General features: G+C 39.1%; 1 protein-coding gene across 2 annotated transcripts in view; it reads left to right on the top strand.

The window, feature by feature from the left end:
• Window positions 1–7,833: 7,833 nt before the first annotated feature.
• The window catches only part of LOC306853892 (protein sidekick-1-like), a 367,593-nt gene continuing 356,001 nt past the window's right edge, over window positions 7,834–19,425 (top strand). For both annotated transcript variants that reach the window (XM_079391575.1, XM_079391574.1), the window contains exon 1: window positions 7,834–8,754. In XM_079391575.1, coding sequence (XP_079247701.1) covers window positions 8,430–8,754 — 325 coding nt within the window. In that variant the 5' untranslated portion in view covers window positions 7,834–8,429. The remainder of the gene's footprint in view (window positions 8,755–19,425) is intronic.

The raw sequence follows: 19,425 nt of genomic DNA, 5'->3' as shown, positions 1-19,425 counted from the left end.
AGGACCTGGATCTGAAAGGCATGAAATAAACAGGCTTTGTCTCAACGTTGTTTGCCACGCAGACAGGGCTCTGAAATAAACAGATGCAGAGGCATTTACGCCGAACGGCTTGCCATATGCATCATCTCTTATCAGAAACACGAAAAGCTGAGCACGAAAATAACGCGCACCTTCAGTCGGGTGCAGCAACTAACACGCAATAATCGTGTCGGCTGTCTAAAAACCATCACAGGCCTCTTTGATTATGAAAAATCTCTCAAGCTGATGAATCACATGGATCATGGCGGTGAGGTGATAAATATGAGACATCATGTGACTCAACAGCCTTATCAAACATCCCCTCGGCTTTGACAGTTACAACTCAGGTAAACACTGAGAGCTTCATTTACAAGAATGCATTGACATAAATGATCTTGCTCAAATTTGTTAACACTGAAGAAATGAAAGGACTGCTTGTTTGGTATGACGGAGCCGGCGCTGATTATTTGTATTGCATTAATAGAACATAATCTGCATTCATGAAACCGACTGTTTCCTGCTGTGATGACAAAGGCATTTTCTTTGATATTTGGTTCTCTTCTTTCTTGCTTTCTTTCTTTCTTTCTTTCTATCTTTCTTTCTCTCATAAATATCAGTTGCATAATGAATTATTAGACTGGCCTGAGCAATTAAAGACCACAGGTAGCGTCTAGACTCAATGAGACATTCAGGTGGATTATATGTGGCATTTAAAGTCTTAATTGCAACGCGTCAAGCTAAAGGTTTGGGTTTCTAAAGTTGAAGGGTTTTGTGACAATGCAAGTATTATGATATTAAGCACCAAACTGAACACTGCACTGTACATGTTTTCTCAGGAGTTTTTGATATGTGTTTTTCCGTTTGAAAATTTTAAATAGGTAGTCCAAACACTTAGTAGTCCTTGGTACTTGGTAGTCCTTTTATATCAGTTGTGTGTACACTCTTAAAAATAAAAGTTCCATAAGGTGCATGTCACGTATCCTGTGGGTGTGTCCTGGTTGGCCACCAGATGTCACTGTCTTGTCTGAGCACATGGGTTTGTGTTGTGATTGTTCCATGTGTTCCCCGGTTGATTGTCTAACTCCGCCCTCTTGTTATCTCGTTATTGGTTTAGTGAATTCACCTGTTCCTGCTCATTTGTGTCCCTATTTATGTTCCTGGTGTTTGCAGTTCTGTTCGGCCATGTTGTTACATGTTGTGTACGGTCAGTCGTGTGTGTTTCCTGATTCTTGTTTCTTGTTTCTGCCATGCTCTGTTTTCCCCCTCGGGGTAATTTATGTTTCGGTTTTGTTTCTTTTATAATTAAACCACCATTTCCCTGCACTTGAGTTCTCGCTTCATTTCTCTGCACGTATCATGACAGAACGTGGCCGACACTGAGAACTCAGCGGGGAATGGATCCACACCATCCTCCAGCCGCTAACATGAGGAACCCTCGCTACACACGGATCCTCAAGGTCAGGACGCTGCGATCCCTCCGTCAGAGGGGCACTGACGTTAGGAGATTTGCCCTGACGTTCTGTGAGGCAGCAGAGGGTTTGGGCTACAACGATGCGGCTCTCAAAGACTTTTTTAACCTGGCCCTGGAGGAGCCCCTCGATGAGGAGTGGATGAGGGGGCTGGACCGCTTGACTTTTGGGGAGTTTGTGGAGTTTTCGGCGCATCTCCAAGCGGCGGTGCCCGCTCACAGCGCTCCCGAGGCGGCGGTGCCCGCTCACAGCGCTCCCGAGGCGGCGGTGCCCGCTCACAGCGCTCCCGAGGCGGCCGTGCCCGCTCACAGCGCCCCCGAGGCGGCGGTGCCCGCTCACAGCGCCCCCGAGGCGGCGGTGCCCGCTCACAGCGCCCCCGAGGCGGCCGTGCCCGCTCACAGCGCCCCCGAGGCGGCCGTGCCCGCTCACAGCGCCCCCGAGGCGGCCGTGCCCGCTCACAGCGCCCCCGAGGCGGCCGTGCCCGCTCACAGCGCTCCCGAGGCGGCCGTGCCCGCTCACAGCGCTCCCGAGGCGGCCGTGCCCGCTCACAGCGCTCCCGAGGCGGCCGTGCCCGCTCACAGCGCTCCCGAGGCGGCCGTGCCCGCTCTCAATCCCCTAGTGGTGGCCGAGGATGCCGCAGCGGCGCCCCGCTCCCGGAGACGGAGGAAGAGGCGGAGGAAGGCCTTTTCCATCCCACAAGGCCAGGAGGCTACCCAGGAGCTCGTGCCAGAGCCACCCAAGCGCCTCGCCCTGCCGGCGCCACCCAAGCGCCTCGCCCTGCCGGCGCGCCCTGCCGGCGCCACCCAAGCGCCTCGCCCTGCCGGCGCCATCCAGACTTCTTGGCCTGCCGGCGCCACCCAAGCGCCTTGCCCTGCCGGCGCCACCCAGACTACTTGCCCTGCCGGCGCCACCCAGACTCCTTGCCCTGCCGGCGCCACCCGAGCGCCTTGCCCTGCCTGCGCCACCCGAGCTCCTCGCCTTGCCGGCTCTACCCGAACTTCTCGCCCTGCAGGCTCCACTCGAGCTCCTTACCCTGCCAGAGACCGTTCCTGAACTCACTGTCTGCCCTGTCACGGCCACAGAGACCGTTCCTGAGCTCACTGCCTGCCCTGTCACGGCCACAGAGGCCGTTTCTGAACTGACTGTCTGCCCTGTCACGGCCACAGAGGCCGTTCTTAAAGTCACTGCCTGGCTTGTCCCTCCGGCCCCACCCTGGCCGTGCGCTGGGGTTCCTGTTGGGCCGGAAACCCCCTGGTCCGTCCCTCCGGATCCGTCCTGGTCTCCTGCTCGGCCTTGGTCTGCGGGCCCCCTGCCTCTGCACGGGCCTGGCCCACCATCCCTCCCCCTGATCTGTCTCTTGCCCACCTCCCTTCTTGACATTTTGTATTTTCATTTTTCATGTTTTTGTGTGTTCTTAGTGTTGCAGGTGGAGCATCTGGGAGCTGCTCCTTTGTTGGGGGGTAGTGTCACGTATCCTGTGGGTGTGTCCTGGTTGGCCACCAGATGTCACTGTCTTGTCTGAGCACATGGGTTTGTGTTGTGATTGTTCCATGTGTTCCCCGGTTGATTGTCTAACTCCGCCCTCTTGTTATCTCGTTATTGGTTTAGTGAATTCACCTGTTCCTGCTCATTTGTGTCCCTATTTATGTTCCTGGTGTTTGCAGTTCTGTTCGGCCACGTTGTTACATGTTGTGTACGGTCAGTCGTGTGTGTTTCCTGATTCTTGTTTCTTGTTTCTGCCATGCTCTGTTTTCCCCCTCGGGGGAATTTATGTTGTGTTTTTGTTTCTTTTATAATTAAACCACCATTTCCCTGCACTTGAGTTCTCGCTTCATTTCACTGCACGTATCATGACAGTGCATTTTTTTTTAGCCATAGAAGAACCATTCTGAGTTCTCCAAAGAACCATTTTCTTAGTGTGAAGAACATTTTAATAATCTAAAGACAAATATATAGACCATTTTGTCCAGTGGAAAAGGTTCCAGTTAATAAAGTTAATAATAATAAAGTTTATAAAGAGCCTTCATTTTTAAGAGCACAAAGGTGTGGTTTAATATACTACTTATAGGGTTAGAAGTTTGATCAAACCCCTACAATTTCCATAAAGTGGAACATATGAAAGAGCTCAAACTATTTAATGGAATCATTCACTTGGAAAGACAAGCAACTTTGTGCCCTTTCAGAACAGTTTTCTTGTTTCTGACATCAAGGCTAAACCAAGCTATTTATCTCTATAGAACAGAAAGCTGAATCACACATATTTACATAGAGCTGTGTTAATTAACATAAACAACTGGGAAGTGGGTGAGATGACTTGATCTGATGATAGAGGACAGAAGAACAAAAACTGTGAATGAGAGGTACGTTGTAAGGACTTAAGCCAAAAATGGTCAATATTTCATGTATGATCTTTCATTTTACTGTGCTGCATACTGTAACTTAATGAGCAATATCAAGTTTAAGTGACACTTTACAATAAAATCAAATATATAATCGTTGTGTCTGCTGAAATAAGAAGCTACTTTAAAACAATAATAAATTAATGTGAGATCTTTACTTAAGAGCAAGTATTCATAATATTCATAATATTTTAATTTAATTTTGTGAAGGCAAAATGATCATGCCTACTACATGTTATAAATGTCAAAACTCAGTCACCTATTAGCTTCCAGAGTAATTTCTAGACCTGGGTCCAGTTGCATAAACTTAGCCACCGTGTCTTAAGTTGCTATAGGCCTAATCGGTTTTACTTTTCCAATACAATAAGACCAATCTACCTTTTAATAACTGATTTTAAAAAGTTATGTCCAGCAGTCTTGAAGAAAAAAATAGAGGACAAAATTTTTCAGACTAGTCTAAACAGTTTATGCAACCGGTCCCTGAAGTCAAAGGCCTATTTAAAATAGTTTTGCTTGTGTAACCTACTCATTAATTATTTTATTATCTAGTTATATAGCTTACTGCATTTGTAGTGAAATTTTGTTTTGTTGTTTAATTTGTTTTAATAAGAGTAGGGCCTATATATTTTTATATGTAAGCCTATAATTTTTGATATGCAATGTTAAACAGGTGGTCAACGCTTTCTAAAGATATTTTTTGAGGCTCAATCTGTTGAAGTTTGTCTCTTGCCAGCCATAACGTGGCAGCACCTAGGCTATGACTTTTGAAGTTATTAGGGGCCAAGCACCGAAGGTGCTTAGGCACCTATTGTTATTGTTAGAATTCCTATTATTATTATTATTCTTCCTCCGCCGCAAAGTCAATGGCAGCCCATAGAACCGATTGCGGGAAAGTTGTAAAATTTGGCACACTTATAGATGATACTGTCAATAGTAATCACACCAAATTTTGAGTCTCTAACTCAAACTCTCTAGCGCCGCCACTTGTCCAAAAATTCAATTTTGAAATGCTAATAAATTTTGAACCATAAGCCACAAAATGACAATTATTATTTCCTCTGAATGCTTGCCTCAAGCCAAGTCGAATCATGTCCAAAATTCAAAAATCGTAAGGTTTAGTTTTTTCGCTATCTTCAATTGTTCGTAAAACCTACTTTATCGAAACTCGTCCTAGACGATTTGTCCGATTCTCACCAAAATTGGCTCAGATCATCTACAGACCATGGAGGCAAAAAGTTATGGAAATCAAATCGATTCGTCCAAGTGTTCTCGAATACCACACTAACGAATTTGCCGAAAAGCATGCAAAAATAGATCTGAAGCTATATCTCCGCAAGGGTTTGGCATATTGACACGAAACTTGGTGAGTGTTATAACAAGCATGACCTGAGGCTACGTGCTGTGATTCGGCGCTGTGCCACCTAGTGGTCAGGAGATATGAAAAATTCATATTTTTGCTTATAACTTGTGAATGATTTGGCCAAAAATCACAAAACCTCATTGGATTCAAAGCATCATGTCGAGTCCAACCATATCCAATTTTCCCATGGCAGCCATTTTAGTCGTCGGCCATGTTGAATTTTGTAGTAAAATGCTATATTTTACGAACGAATGAACGTATCATTACGAAACTTGGTATGGGTTATTAGCACGATGCCCTGAAGGAGCCTGAGAAGTTTTGAAGCAGCGCCACCTAGTGGTGAAATCAAATTTTCACATGCTTATAACTTTGGGTGGGGTTCACATATTTTCACAGCAGTCACCTTTTTAGACTCCTGAATCGTAGCCGAGTCCATTGATACCAAATTTGTCAGGTTTAGCCTTATGGTTTGCGCTACGTTGCATTTTAGCGTTTAAAAAAACATCTGGCAATATCTTAGAAACCATTACTCCGATCGACACGAAACCACCGTAGGAAGTTCGAAAACTTAGCGTCCCGGTAATTTTATCCATTGACCAATTGCCAAAATTTTGATAGTAAGCAGCATAAAAATGCAAACAAAGTCAACAGTCAGTCATTTTTTTATCTACTTACACACAAATATTTCTAGAACTCCAAAACAAAATGAGATATTTTCACCAAATTTGACACGCATATATATGGACACACTCTAAGGACACTTACAAAATTAGGTGGGATTGTGCCTCTTGGTGGCGCTATAATTGAACAAAACATGAAATTGTCATTGACTATAATAGAGGTTTATGATATAAAATGCTATATTTTACGAATGCATTGGTGTACCATTCCGAAACTTTATATGTACCATGGAGACCACGACCTGAAAGTACTCAAAATGTTTTGAGACATTGCCATCTTGTGGTGAAAATTTATAATGAAATGGCAAAAAAGTGCTTATATCTTTCTGTGAATTTTACGTATTGTGACGAGACTGTTATTAATAGATTCCTTGGGTCATGCTAAGAACAGTTATACCAACGTTGCCATAGTCAGTTATCTGGTTTTCACATACCCCAACAACGAATTTGTGGTATGATGCCAAAATGACACTTGAGGCCGTATCTCTACAATGCTTTGGCATATTGATACCAAACTTTGTGTGTGTCATTGTCACCTTACACAGAACACATCACATCGATTTGTTGACGTTGCCACCTGTTGGTCAAAAGTAAAAAGTCAATCAATCCTATTACTGCTAGTTTTAAATGATTTTTCACTCATTTGGACTGCAATAATCTTAAAATGGCTTCAGTTACTAATTTCTGCAGTTGTTCTGATGGTCCGTGCTATGCTTAGCTGATGTGCTTGGCCTCGTCATTGCTGCTTGCAGCTATATTTTTTAGTTTCCATTTCTTCATAAATACCTGTGAAGAAGCTGTAATAAATACGGAGTATCTATTTACACTAAGTGCAAATAGCCCATCTTGTTGGCGTAGATGGTAAGGCACATGCTTTTTGACGCGATCGACCCGAGTTCGAGCCCACCTTTTGCCAAACATTTTTTTCTCCCTTTTCAAATCTCATATCGCATCAGAAAGGCATTTATTTTCAATAAAAATTAAGGAAATAATCAAAAAGTTGAAAATAAAATATCGGGTAGGGTTAGGGTAGGTGTAGGGAGGGCTTTATTGTCCCAATAAGGTGGCATCCATTTAATACATTTGAATTAAAATTATAATTTACACTCAGTACGTTATTATTGCGTACTGTTTTATAATGTACTACAATACTGAGGTGCAGATAATTGCCACTATTTGCAATAAGTAAAATCTTATTATTATTTGCAATAATAATACAAATTTTGCTATTTTAACATAGTGTAAATAGAATCCATTGCTATTTGCACTTAGTGCAAATTTGCACTTAGTGCAAATAGCCGCTGACAAAAAAATATGCTATTTGCACTTGGTGTAAATAGCATCTAATTGCTATTTACACCGAGTGTAAATAGCATCTATTGTTATTGACACTTAGTGCAAATAGCCGCTGCCTAATAAATACCGACAACAATTATATTTTGACATGACTTTCACTAGTCTTCTAGCTCGGTGATCAAGCGACCATTTCTGTGGTTACAAACGTCTGACTGGAAGCACTGTTGTTAGTTTAGAGCTGAAAAGTCCTTTAAAACGCTACAGAAACGTTCCCGCTCACAACAATTTATTTTAATATCCTCAGTCTAAGGCATATTTCCGATACGACCTCCGTATAATTCGGAGCCGTAGCCTTACATATAAACAAACACATTGCTCTGCTGCAATACTTGAATCTCTCTGAAGGACTGTATAAAGTATTGCCTCCAGCAGCGGCAGCCAATGAGTCTTTAGTGGGGCGGAGGTGAGTGAGAGAGACTGCAGCTCTCAATGGAAGTTCCTGTAACCTGTACACTACATTATTATTGCACTCGCTTCAGTTCGCTGCGAGCCGGAGCAACGAACAGCCGCTTGTTGCTTTAGCTGCTCAGAAGTACGCTGGGATATCTATTTACCGATTCGCTTTTATAATCACATTCGCTGCGACGTTTCATCAGGCACTGCCGGTGAATTTAAGACAGGTCTTTAGTGCGCATACAGTTTGTAGGTTGATTTACGTAGCTGCATGCATGCAATCGTCTGGATCCTTATCTTTAGTTTGTGCACTCCAGTCGACTGACAGTTTGGTTGGTTATGGTTTGCAACATGTTGAAATAACAGCAGGAGCAGCACTGCATCTGCAAAGTACGAGCGGATCTTGCGACTTTGTGAGGATATATCAGACTAAGTGAGTGTGCTTTTAAAGTGGGCTAAATACTATTTTCGAGAGGAATTAAAAAAAGGCTGACTGGATCCTGTAAAGTGAATCAGTGTGGTGTCATCAGTGTAATGCATACATGTAATTACCGCCAGACTCAGTTATATTCATAAACCCATAATGAAGCGTGTGCTTTGATCGTGCGCAGTAGCTGCATTTAACTGTTAATGAAAAGCACATTATTTGCCGAATTCACCGGGAACTTTCGACTGGACGCAATGCACGCGTTGTAACCACCAGTTCTCGTTCATAAGAGTTAAACTTGCGGAACGGAGCGCGCGCGTTACCGGAATGGACGCCGGTGGATCTGATCCCACAGAGAGACAATTCACAAGTCTTCCTAAAGCACATAGACCTGGGAGACACAACACGGCAGCGGAGGAGGACAGTGTTTACTCAGGAGGCGACGCTTCCCGTACTTGCTCAACAGCACTTCTCCCATGTGTGGACGAGAATGCCATAATGTGTGATCCTAAGAGCGCTTCCTCCAAGATTTTTACCCGTTTCTCCGGGAGGAATGTCGGCGGGAATGGAAAGAGAAAGTTTGCGTTGTGCACTTGGAGTTGGTGGGCGTTTTTCTGCATGCACGTCCACGTGTTGAGAGCGGTCACACAAGGTAAGAAACACGTATTTCCATCTGATGGGCTTTGAATGTGACACAGTAGCTTCATATAAAACACTTCAGTGTTCTTCTGATATATGAGTGATTCTTCAATCGGAGGCACTTTTCACTTCTTCAAATGAAGCTGTCTAAACGTGTAACGTTAGGCTGCTTCCCTGTAATATATGTCGGATCGTGGCCTTGATCAGATTTCAAGTGAATTTTGTTGTGATGTATTGTATGGGGTGGAGTTTTGATGTTATGTGTGATTGTATTTTTTTGACACCTTTTTAGAGAGAAAGTTGAATAAGCCTTGAACTTGTTAATACAAGTTATCTAGCAGTCAATTAATTTTGAATGTGTACTGTTAAAAAGAAAGTAATTGTTTCCGAAATTAAAAATTAACCAGGTTGGCAAGGACCATTCATTCATTCATTCATTCATTTATTCATTCATTTATTGCTGGCTGGACTGGCAGAAACACCTTCCCTGTCAATTTGCATTAATACCATCATAACCAAATATAAATCTTTATGGAAAAAAAATATTGTTCTTCAAAATGTTTTGCTTAGTAGCAACAGCAGGTTTGAAAATACTAATCATATACACCCATATCAAATTAACTGAAAATGTTATGTATTTAAAAAGTTTATTTGCATGGAAGAATGTGTCTTATTTTTAAATCTATTGAAGGAGGGAAGTTTAAAAGAGTGGAGAAAATTTTGGCTTATCTATCTCAGAAATTAGCACTGGCAATGTACAAAAGTTTAAATCTCTTTTAATCTCTTTTTTAAAATGAGAAAAGAAAAAGTGGTGGAGACAAAGTGGACAAACATGTTCCCCTAATTGAAGAATCACTTAAATTCTATAGCTCAGCCTAATGGTTTCATATTGGCGATTATGAATAGTGCATGATCAATGTGTTTGACACTTATGTCATAAGACTGCCGAACTTGATTTCAATGATAATGGAATGCCAAATATCTGTCTGCCTGTGCAACAGACAGTTGAGCTGAGATCGCTGGAACTGAACAATAGAGGAGTCATTAGGTCAGACTGCATGCATGGTCACAGATGGCATATGCATCCTTTGGCTGTGATTCCCTCTGTAATGTTTCTCATACAGGGAAAATATGATGCCTACTTATGCATAGTGGGCCACTTGGGGATGAGAGTAACAATTGGCATGCTGAGAAAAGAAAATGACTGGTTATTGCTGTTAGAAGAACTCTTGGTATATGTTTGCTTTATGTATTGAGTTGTTATGAACGTGATGATGCAGCTGGTTTTGACAGAACTGGTGCATTTTATTTTTTATGAAATTAGTTATTTTAGACATTGGGGGGTATAATAGAAATGATCAGCAATGTGTGACTAGTAATGACAGGCTCCTTTATTCTTCTGTCAAATTATTTTTATTGAAAAATACCAAACCAAAACAGCATGCCTCATTAAAAAGAACATTTTTAATTCCTTAATACGCCACAGATTAGAGTCATTTTCTCTCTGTAATCAAAAGGATAAATGATCTAATGAATTAAAACCTCATCCTGCTTTAAGCTCTTTTCACCCACAATACATGTATTTTTGTCACTTGTGCTATTTGCATTCCTGAAGGCATCATAAAATTAGTGGCAGCAATGTTCTTTGTGGGGAAAAACAACAACAACTGATGTTCAGCAAGGGATTTAAAGATGTATCTATAAATATAAAAATTAATGACAGAAATATGTGAAGCCTAAAACCTGCTTTTAGGGACAAACAGTGTTTTGTTTTTAAAAACGGTGACTTCGCTCTACAAGAAGAAGCAGAATTAGCTACTATTTGTCAATCTGAAATATTCAAGTGTAAGGTCTCGATTTTCCCTATCACTATAGTAAGAGAAAAAGTGTCCACTCAAAGGCATAGTTCACAAAAAAAAAATGAAAATGTGCTGAAATGTACCCCGCCCCCCCTCAGGCTGTCCAAGATGTAGATGAGTTTGTTTGTTCATTTAAACAGATTTGAAGAAATTTAGCATTACATCACTTGCTCATCAATGGATCCTTTGCAGCGAATGGGTGCCATCAGAATGAGAGTCCAAACAGCTGATAACAACATCACAGTAATCCACAAGTAATCGATACAAATCGTTAAGGCAGTTTACCTTTCAGACAAGGCAACGTTTACTTTTCAGTCATGCAATTTTTCACTGGAGAATGAATAGAGGGTTTTAGCTGGAAGCAACAGTTTGAAGTTAAAAAACTTCTTGATGGGTTTCTGTATTACAAACACACAGCTTTTTCTTTCACAAGACAGTAATTGATGGAGACGTGTGAATTATTATGGTGTTTTTATCAGTTGTTTGGACTCTGATGGACACCCATTCTCTGCTGAGGATCCACTGGTGAGCAAGTCATGAAATGCTAAATTTCTTCAAATCTGTTCTGGTGAACAAACAAACTCATCTACATGGATGGCCTGAGTTTGGGTGAACTATTCCTTTATTCCTTTCATATTCAGTTAGCTTTAGTGTAAATATCTAATATCTTAATGGACCATTGGAAAAATCAATGAAATGACCAATCTGTTATTCGTATGTATAATGAATACTGTCTGAGCTATGCTCCAAAGTCTGCTTTATAGATGCCGCTGGGGTTACTAATTAACTTTAAACATAAGGAAACAGTCCTTCAATGTGCTCTTAAGAGGATGCATTGACCTCATATCAGCCGAGAAATGGTAAAGCAGACAACCTTTTTCTGTGTGTGTGGAGGCGTGCAGTTACCGTAACTCACAGTTGCAGTATTTTATTGCATGCTGCCAACTTTATTTAATTTAAGGTTCAGCGAAGTTGTTGAGGTGCATGCCGTGTCAGCCAGTTCCCAAGTCCTGTGTCAAGGTCTTTTGATGTTTGGAGAGCTCCCAGCACTGTTCTGGGAATAGGCTAGATATTATTGATCTGAATTGAGGAGCCAACAGCATTATCGGAGCTAGCATATTGGAATGAGGTTGACATGTTAACCTTTTTGCTTTGTTCAATGTGGCAGTATAAATCTGAGTGTTAAGATTAGGTTTTTTAGTTCTCAAAGCCACTGTTATTTTTATTTTTAGATAAGCCAAAAGTGGGGAAATTAAGAAAATGGTCACGGATTGTGTGCGAAAGACAAAGTTGCCATATATACTCTAAAAATGCTCTTGGCTCTCATATTGATGCGGAAACACCTGGGCAAATCTGGCTTTTTGCAGGTGTTTAATATTTGTCTCAAATCATAAACTTCTGCTGGGAGTTGAATTTTCTGGCTGCTTGGGTCTTGCAGAGGACCACAGTGCCCTTAAAACCAAACACCCGGGCAGAGAGGGAGTTTGGCAAGCATTAGCAGGTGCACAATCCCCTGCCGTGCTTATAGAAAGGTCTCTGGGTTAATGATGTTTGTGCCAGAGCATTGTGCAGGTAAATGTAGTTTCGTCCACAAGAAAGTGCTGGTGCCCCTGTATATCATCTGCTACATGTGTCAGCAGACACATCCACCCAACTCATTTATGGCTGTAAACTTTTAAATTTCATTGCCTCGCCATCTGTGAAATCAGCTCCTGCTACATTTTTCATTTTCTGCAGTGTCCCTCTGCATCTGAAGAATATGCTTCACTTTAGCAAAAAAAAACAACAGTCAAGTTTCATATACTGTACATGTGTTTTTAATGACAACATTTGTAATGACACTGTATGTGCTATTGCCCTACACCTAAACTGAGCCCTCACAGGAAACTGTGCATTTCAACTTTCCCCCCAAAAAACCTCACTCTGTATGATTTATAAGTGTTTTGAAAAGTGGGGACATGGGTCAATGTCCTGAAAAGTGACCTTCACCTTGTAATACCTGCATACCCGTGTCATTTACAAATTTATCATTTGTCACAAAAACGTGCACACACACACACACACACACACACACACACACACACACCCACATATAGTACAGAAAAACAAATATAAAGACTAATTTTAAAGATTATATTTTTTGTGGAGGGGCAGCAAGTGAAAAATATTGGTAGGACAAATAGAAATATGAGCTACAGGGGGGCAACTGGGGGTTGAGACCTGCTGCCATCATTTTGATTATTGATTTGTACACAAATCATTGGGAATTCATGTAATGCAAGAGCGGACATTCATTTCACAGCTGTGCAGCGCTGCCAGCTCGTCCAGGTGAAGGATACCGCATAGTATTTCATGTCAAATTTGAGGCATTGTCTCCTATCTTCTAAATTAAAATGATGAGTACAACTCCCAGCATGACAAATTGTGTTAGTTCTGCTTAACATAAATTCCATTTTTTTAAGTTCCCTTTCATGTACTGCTTTAAAGAAAGGTTTTCATAAAGGTTAATGAAATTAAGAGTTGTTTTTCTATGAGTAACATTGGGTAGATTAGCCGTTATGTTATTTCCCTGATTGTATTGCTCAAACATTGATTGCGTTTCCAGCTAATTGCAAAGCAAATTAATTTTTATGACCAGATTTGACACTTCAAACCATATCTCAAAAAAGATTTACAAACTCTTCATGAAAAAAGGATTCAGCAAACAATGAATAAATGCATTTAATCAATGTAATATCACAATACAATACAGACTAAATATCTATGGATTTGGTAGTTAAATGGGAATTTCTTTTGAAAGGAAAGCTTGTTTTATTATAAACACAAAGTCATACTGAAAAATCCTCACTGAACATCTATTGGTACTTGACAAGAACGCATCTCATCACAATTAACAAGATGTGGGAGTCATTATGTTATCAGAACAGGCTGTCAGTGTATGTCAAAGCAATCATTAGCTATCTGTAATCATCAGGGTTTTAAATATACAAAATGCATCAATACCTTATTTATTTCCATTGTTTTTAAGTGTTCTGTCATAACAATCGTCAGGGATTGGTCACAATGGCCAACTACATTCAACAGCCATCTAGTCAATTTGACAACCGAAGCTCATTGGAAATAATGCACCTGAACGTACCCATGCATACAGCAGTTACAGCAGTTTCCAGGAGAAATGAACATGTGGCAATAAAACACCAATAAAATGGCAAATGCATTTTCATCTCATGTTTGCTTTTGTTAACATCATCAGTTAGGTTTAGGGTAGAGTGTAGTGCATGTGGCAGGTTATTTTCAACTTTAATAGAGCATTAACCTTTTAGTGCCATTTTGTATCCACAGGTTTGTATCCACCAGAGAAAAAGGATGGAGAAAAAGTGATAGCGCCTTTTGTGGCTGTGTCATCTCAAAAGTGCTTTGAACTGTATATGAGCAACGTATTTTAGGATTTAGTCAGAGTCACATATTTATAATGAGCTTGGGTTGCAATTTGTAAGTTTGATTTTGTTTTTTGTTTGTCTGTTCCTTTTTTATTTTTGTGGTCCTTGGCTAGTATATAATACATTTTGCTGTGTTGTGTTTTAAAAAATGCATCTCCAGACCTCTTGCATTCTGTTCCTTTTTGCTGCACTCTGTCTAGCTCTGTCTCAAGCCCAAAACCAGCTTAATTATATAGAGTTTTCCTTAAGACTAATTAGCTAACTAGTTCTTCAGGCAACCCCCTGACTAGTCTAGGAAATGTGTCATTTCGTACATCTCTATAATTCACAAAGCCTTTTTACATAGAATCATAGTTTAAGCAGACAGTCGAGGCTTACTTGGACAGATTTTTCATGTTCATAATTTTAAATATGAGTTAATTTGGGATCTGCCCAAGATTGAGATGCACTTCAAATCTCATCAAGAGTAAAATGGATTGCTTCTTATTATTGCCAGGGTTCAGATGTAATGGAATAGAAAATGAATCGGATTTTATACATTTGAAGAAATATATTCCTGATGAAGTCAGCAAGAATGTAAAGCTGCTGACCTAAAGCTAAGACATTGGGACAACACTGGGAATTAAAACAGATGACAGACTGCTACAAAGTAAGGTAAACGTATTTAATGATTCTGGAAATGTTAAAAAATAATAATTGAATTTCTTTAATTAAGAAGTTCTTTGAAACATCTCTTTCTTACGTATTTGTTGTAGACTTGTTGTGCAAATATATGACCATAACATATTCTTGCTTGAGTGAGATTAATTTATTATACTAAACGTTACTAAGATCCATGGCTCAAAATTGTAAAGTTCATTCCCTGAGGATAGATGATACAAAAAAGTACATTTTCTACCAATTTATGGAATCAAGACATTTTAAATCTCTTTGTGTGACTTCATGAAGTTCTTTGGCTGTATTGATTAGATGACAGTTACTGCTTGATTACTTTGAATAATATTATTCACAATCAAACTCAATGAGAGCTTTGACTCCTAACACTCAAAGAGCTCTGGGTGCATTTTACAGAAAGATCCTAACTTTAAAATCTTATCTTATCTGTTTGGTAACCATGGTCATTTCAGTTAGGACCACATTTAGGACAAAAGCTATTACAGAACAGCATTTCCTAAGTGCGTCTTATCTTAACTACAGATAGGAAAGGGGTATTACAGAAACCTCCTAACTTGACAAAAAACCCCTAAAAACTGTCTTAACTTTGGGACAACCCCACAGCTGTCCTAACTTCAAAATTATTTGAAAGCTAACGGAAAAAACACTTACAACTGTGCTGTCCGACAATGGTATTACATTTATTAATAGTTGAAAATGAAGAATGAAGATGTTTAATGGTAGAAGGACTCTTGGAGGACCCTGAAGAGGTGTTATATTTTGATGATAAAACACTTATAAATAATTACAGACTGCCGCACAACATATTACAGTTAGCACAGGAACTGCAACCAGCATTATAGAGACCAACAAAAGAGTCACAGAGCATTACTGGTTGTAGTGCAAGTGAATAATGCCTTACGTTTTTTATTGCAAAAGGTGATTTTCAAAGTGAAGTAGCTTCTATTATGTTGTTTACCTCATCGGCAGTGTTGGTTGCTTGGTAACAGACCTGAGAGTGGATTGTCGAGCTTGATTATGCCATTTAAGATTTCCTAACTAGAGATAAGATACTATTTTGTAACATAGGATAAGAATCCCAAATCAAGTTAAGATTTGCTTCTGTAATACGAATTTGCTAGAAATCCTAATTTAACATAACATAGATTAAGGTAAGGCCTAAGATAAGAAACTTTCTGTAATACGCCCCCCGAAAACTATCCGTTTGTCATGTCATTAATGTCATAATAGGTCTAATTTGTTTATATGATGTTAATGTTTTTGAAACAGAATATTCGTTCCAAACGATTCTGTGTTTTTGAGGAAATTATTCAACGACTCATTGATAAAGAAAGTAAGATTTTGTTACTGAATGAATCTGTCTTTTTGAACTAATTGTTTGAATAATGATTTAAATAACTCACTCATAATTAACTCACAAAGCCACTTGTCGCCATCTATTAGCATAACAATGTAACAATGTAAAAATCCCACAACTAATATATAGAATAATCACTTTCAGAACGTTTTTTTTTTCTAGCTGATGAACGATACAAACATCGACATCCAATCAGAATCCATCCTGCTATAAGGAGCTTGAGAATTTAAAGCGGCAGACGCGTGTGTGCTTAGAATAAACAGACGATACAGGGCTCTAGACTGTCACAATTGTTTGAGAATTTGCGAGTTCAGATTTGTGCGAGTGCATGGTCTGCGTTGCTCCAAAGTGTCTGCTCCATACAGCGTGTGTTGCTGAGTCACGGCACATTGTATCAGGAGTCAGATTTCACTCGTCATGTGAAGAGAGGCGCTGTCAGTGAGAGCGCTTCAGGCCTAGAGTCTGGTTTATACTCGCAGTGTTTAGTGCGAAGGTAGTAAAAAATGACGCGAATAGGACGGAGGATTTGGTTTTCAAGCTAAAGTAAAGTAAAAGTCCGCTTCTTAAACCAGAGGTGGTAAACATGTTGGCATTCTTGTGGGAAAAAAAACATGCAAGCACTGTCGCCACAGCCATTTTTTTTTGTTTTCGTTTTGAAATGCTTGATATCTTTGCTGTTTACGCTATGGAGGCTTTCTTTTTTTTATTTATCTGATTCCTCAGTGTTTGCTAAACATTCTGTAATTTATTAGTTGGTATATAAAACAGCATGTGGCTTATGCCAAGCTCCATCTTACTCGTTTTTGTTAATAAACCTTATGCAAGCTAGTTTGTCATTGTAGCTTACTGTTGTATTGTTGTTGTGCTTTTTATTAAAGAATAACAATAAATCCATCTTTTGTTTCAGTCTTAAAAAGTGAAAGGTGTATAGATGTAAGCAAAACAGGCAATTATCTTTTCTTGTAAAACGTAATTGCGAAGTCGAAACTGAAAGCATCCAAAGCCTGGCTTATAGCATAGCAAAAATGCAAGCCGCAAATAATACTATAGGCTACTGATGAAAAAGAATGGATTGAATGTTAACCATTTTGTTACCATAGAACTAGAAACTATGGTAAAAGTTAATGCATTTTAAAGTTAAAGCATGCATTGATTAATCCCATGATGTAGCAAAAGAAGAAAAAATCATGTACTCGTGTGACCGACTGAGAAAGTTAGTCGCAAAAGAGCGACCAGTGGGAAGAATGAGTCTAGAGCCCTGCGATATCGTTCGCTGGTGTGGACGCTAATATCGTTATCGTTATAGTTATCGTCCTTGGTGTGAACGGGCCTTTACGGTCTATCTAGAAACTAGATAATAAAAAAATACTAAATAGATGATATTGCTAAGCAAAATAGACATCACATAACAACATGTGTTCAATATTGTAAGACTAGATTGCATTTAAGAGGTTGCTCTTTGATGAATGAGTTGAAAATGAATGCTAGCAAATCTTTGTCACAAAAAACAGTGATTAATTGCTGCTGCACAGTTACTCGATCTAACTGACAAAACATCTGAGAGAAAAGCATGTATTTCAGAGATTCATATATTTTTAAAGCATTCCTGAAAGAGCCCGCTGAATAAAACTATTCTGTTGATATAAGACTGGGTGATTTACACATATAAAATCTGTCAGTTGTGTCATGTCTTTAACATTCAAAGGGATCCAGGCTGTCGAGCAACTCATGTTCATCAAGTACAACAGACATATTTGTGCTGAATAATTTATAAGATGATAACAGTTGCTCAGCCTGTCTGACTGTCGACTCCTAACAGGTTTAGGCAGCATTTTTTTGATTTTCAGTTATTTTAGCTGACATTAGAGCCCATTATAAAGAGTGCAGTCACCTGTTGCGATACTTGGCAGGCTTGCAATCTACCGCAACAATAAAAGTCTTTGAACAATAACAGTACTCCTGTTTATAATGACTCCCATGTGTAAGCTAATAAGATAATTCCTGAGGTTCAGCTGGCACCCTTTCAGCTATTCTGCATTATAGACACAAGATGGCTTTGACTCATGCTAAATAATGGGTTTTGCTAACTCTGTAGTCTAAAACATGGCCAGCGGTGACCTTTCAACAGCCCTAGACATTTTTGTGTGGGAACCAAAATTCAATTTCATTTTTGCTTTGAAAGTCAAATCACACCGACACTTCTAGCATTTCAGAATAGCAGTGTTTAAAATAAACTTTGATTTGACCTGTTGCCTCAAACTTAATTGTATATATACATGTAGGCTATATTTTTTTATATTATATTTTACCCCTTGTGAAAAAGAAGTAAACTTAAGCATAATTTTAAACAGTTTACTTATTGTGGAATAATATACTTTAAGAGAATATACAGTGTCAACTGATTTTTAATTACATGTTGATTGCAGTTTAATTAAAATAGTTTAAATTTATATTAATTGCAATTAACTGAACTTTAGAGTGCTTTTTGACCTCTTACATCTTTATATATGTGATTTAAAAAATCATAGTGATCACACTTTATTTTAAGGCCCAGTTTTCACTATTAACTAACAATTAACAACAAACAACAAACTCCTCTAATTACTGGTAAATTGTTAAGTTTAGGTATTGGGCAGGATTAAAGATGTATAATATGGTCATGCAGAATATGTGCTTTATAAGTTATAATAAACAGCTAATATTATAGTAATATGCATGCTAATAAGCAATTAGTTAATAGTGAGAATTGGTCCCTAAACTAAAGTGTCACCTCTCTTTTATAATGTAGGACTGTTGTAGAATTTACTTTGAAATAATTTCAGCTCAAAAATTGCTAGTAAATTTCAGAAATAATTACAAAGTAACGCATTCAATTAAATGTGAATTTTGAAGTAAAAATACTTTTTTCCCAGTAAAATATCCTCATAATCTTAGTTTGTTTACAACTTTGAAGAACCTGTTTTAGATTAGATTATTAATGCTAAGGTGCTAAGTTGCTACATTGCTTGGCTAATGTAAACAACCTGCAGTTATTTTAATGAACTAATACTTATAAAAAAATCCAATTAATATTGTTAATGAATTTATCTTCTTTGGTGGTCTTTTTTTTATCATGTTGTGTTTACTGCCATTTTATAAAAGCAGTGAAGACACAAGAAGCCATGAGGATACGAGTTCCAGTATTTTACAGTTTTTTTAGGCACACTGTGAAGCAGAACAAGATGATATTGTATGGTACATTTAAAAAAAGATATGCAGTTCGTAAGTGCTTTTATTTGAAGAATATCTAAGTATTTATTTAGCCTTTGTGTTTTCTGAGAATCATTGCATTTACATTTTACGTTTACATTTAT

This window comes from Barbus barbus, assembly GCF_936440315.1.
Source record: "Barbus barbus genome assembly, chromosome: 3".
NCBI lineage: Eukaryota > Metazoa > Chordata > Actinopteri > Cypriniformes > Cyprinidae > Barbus > Barbus barbus.
This window is presented reverse-complemented; position numbering and strand designations above follow the sequence as displayed.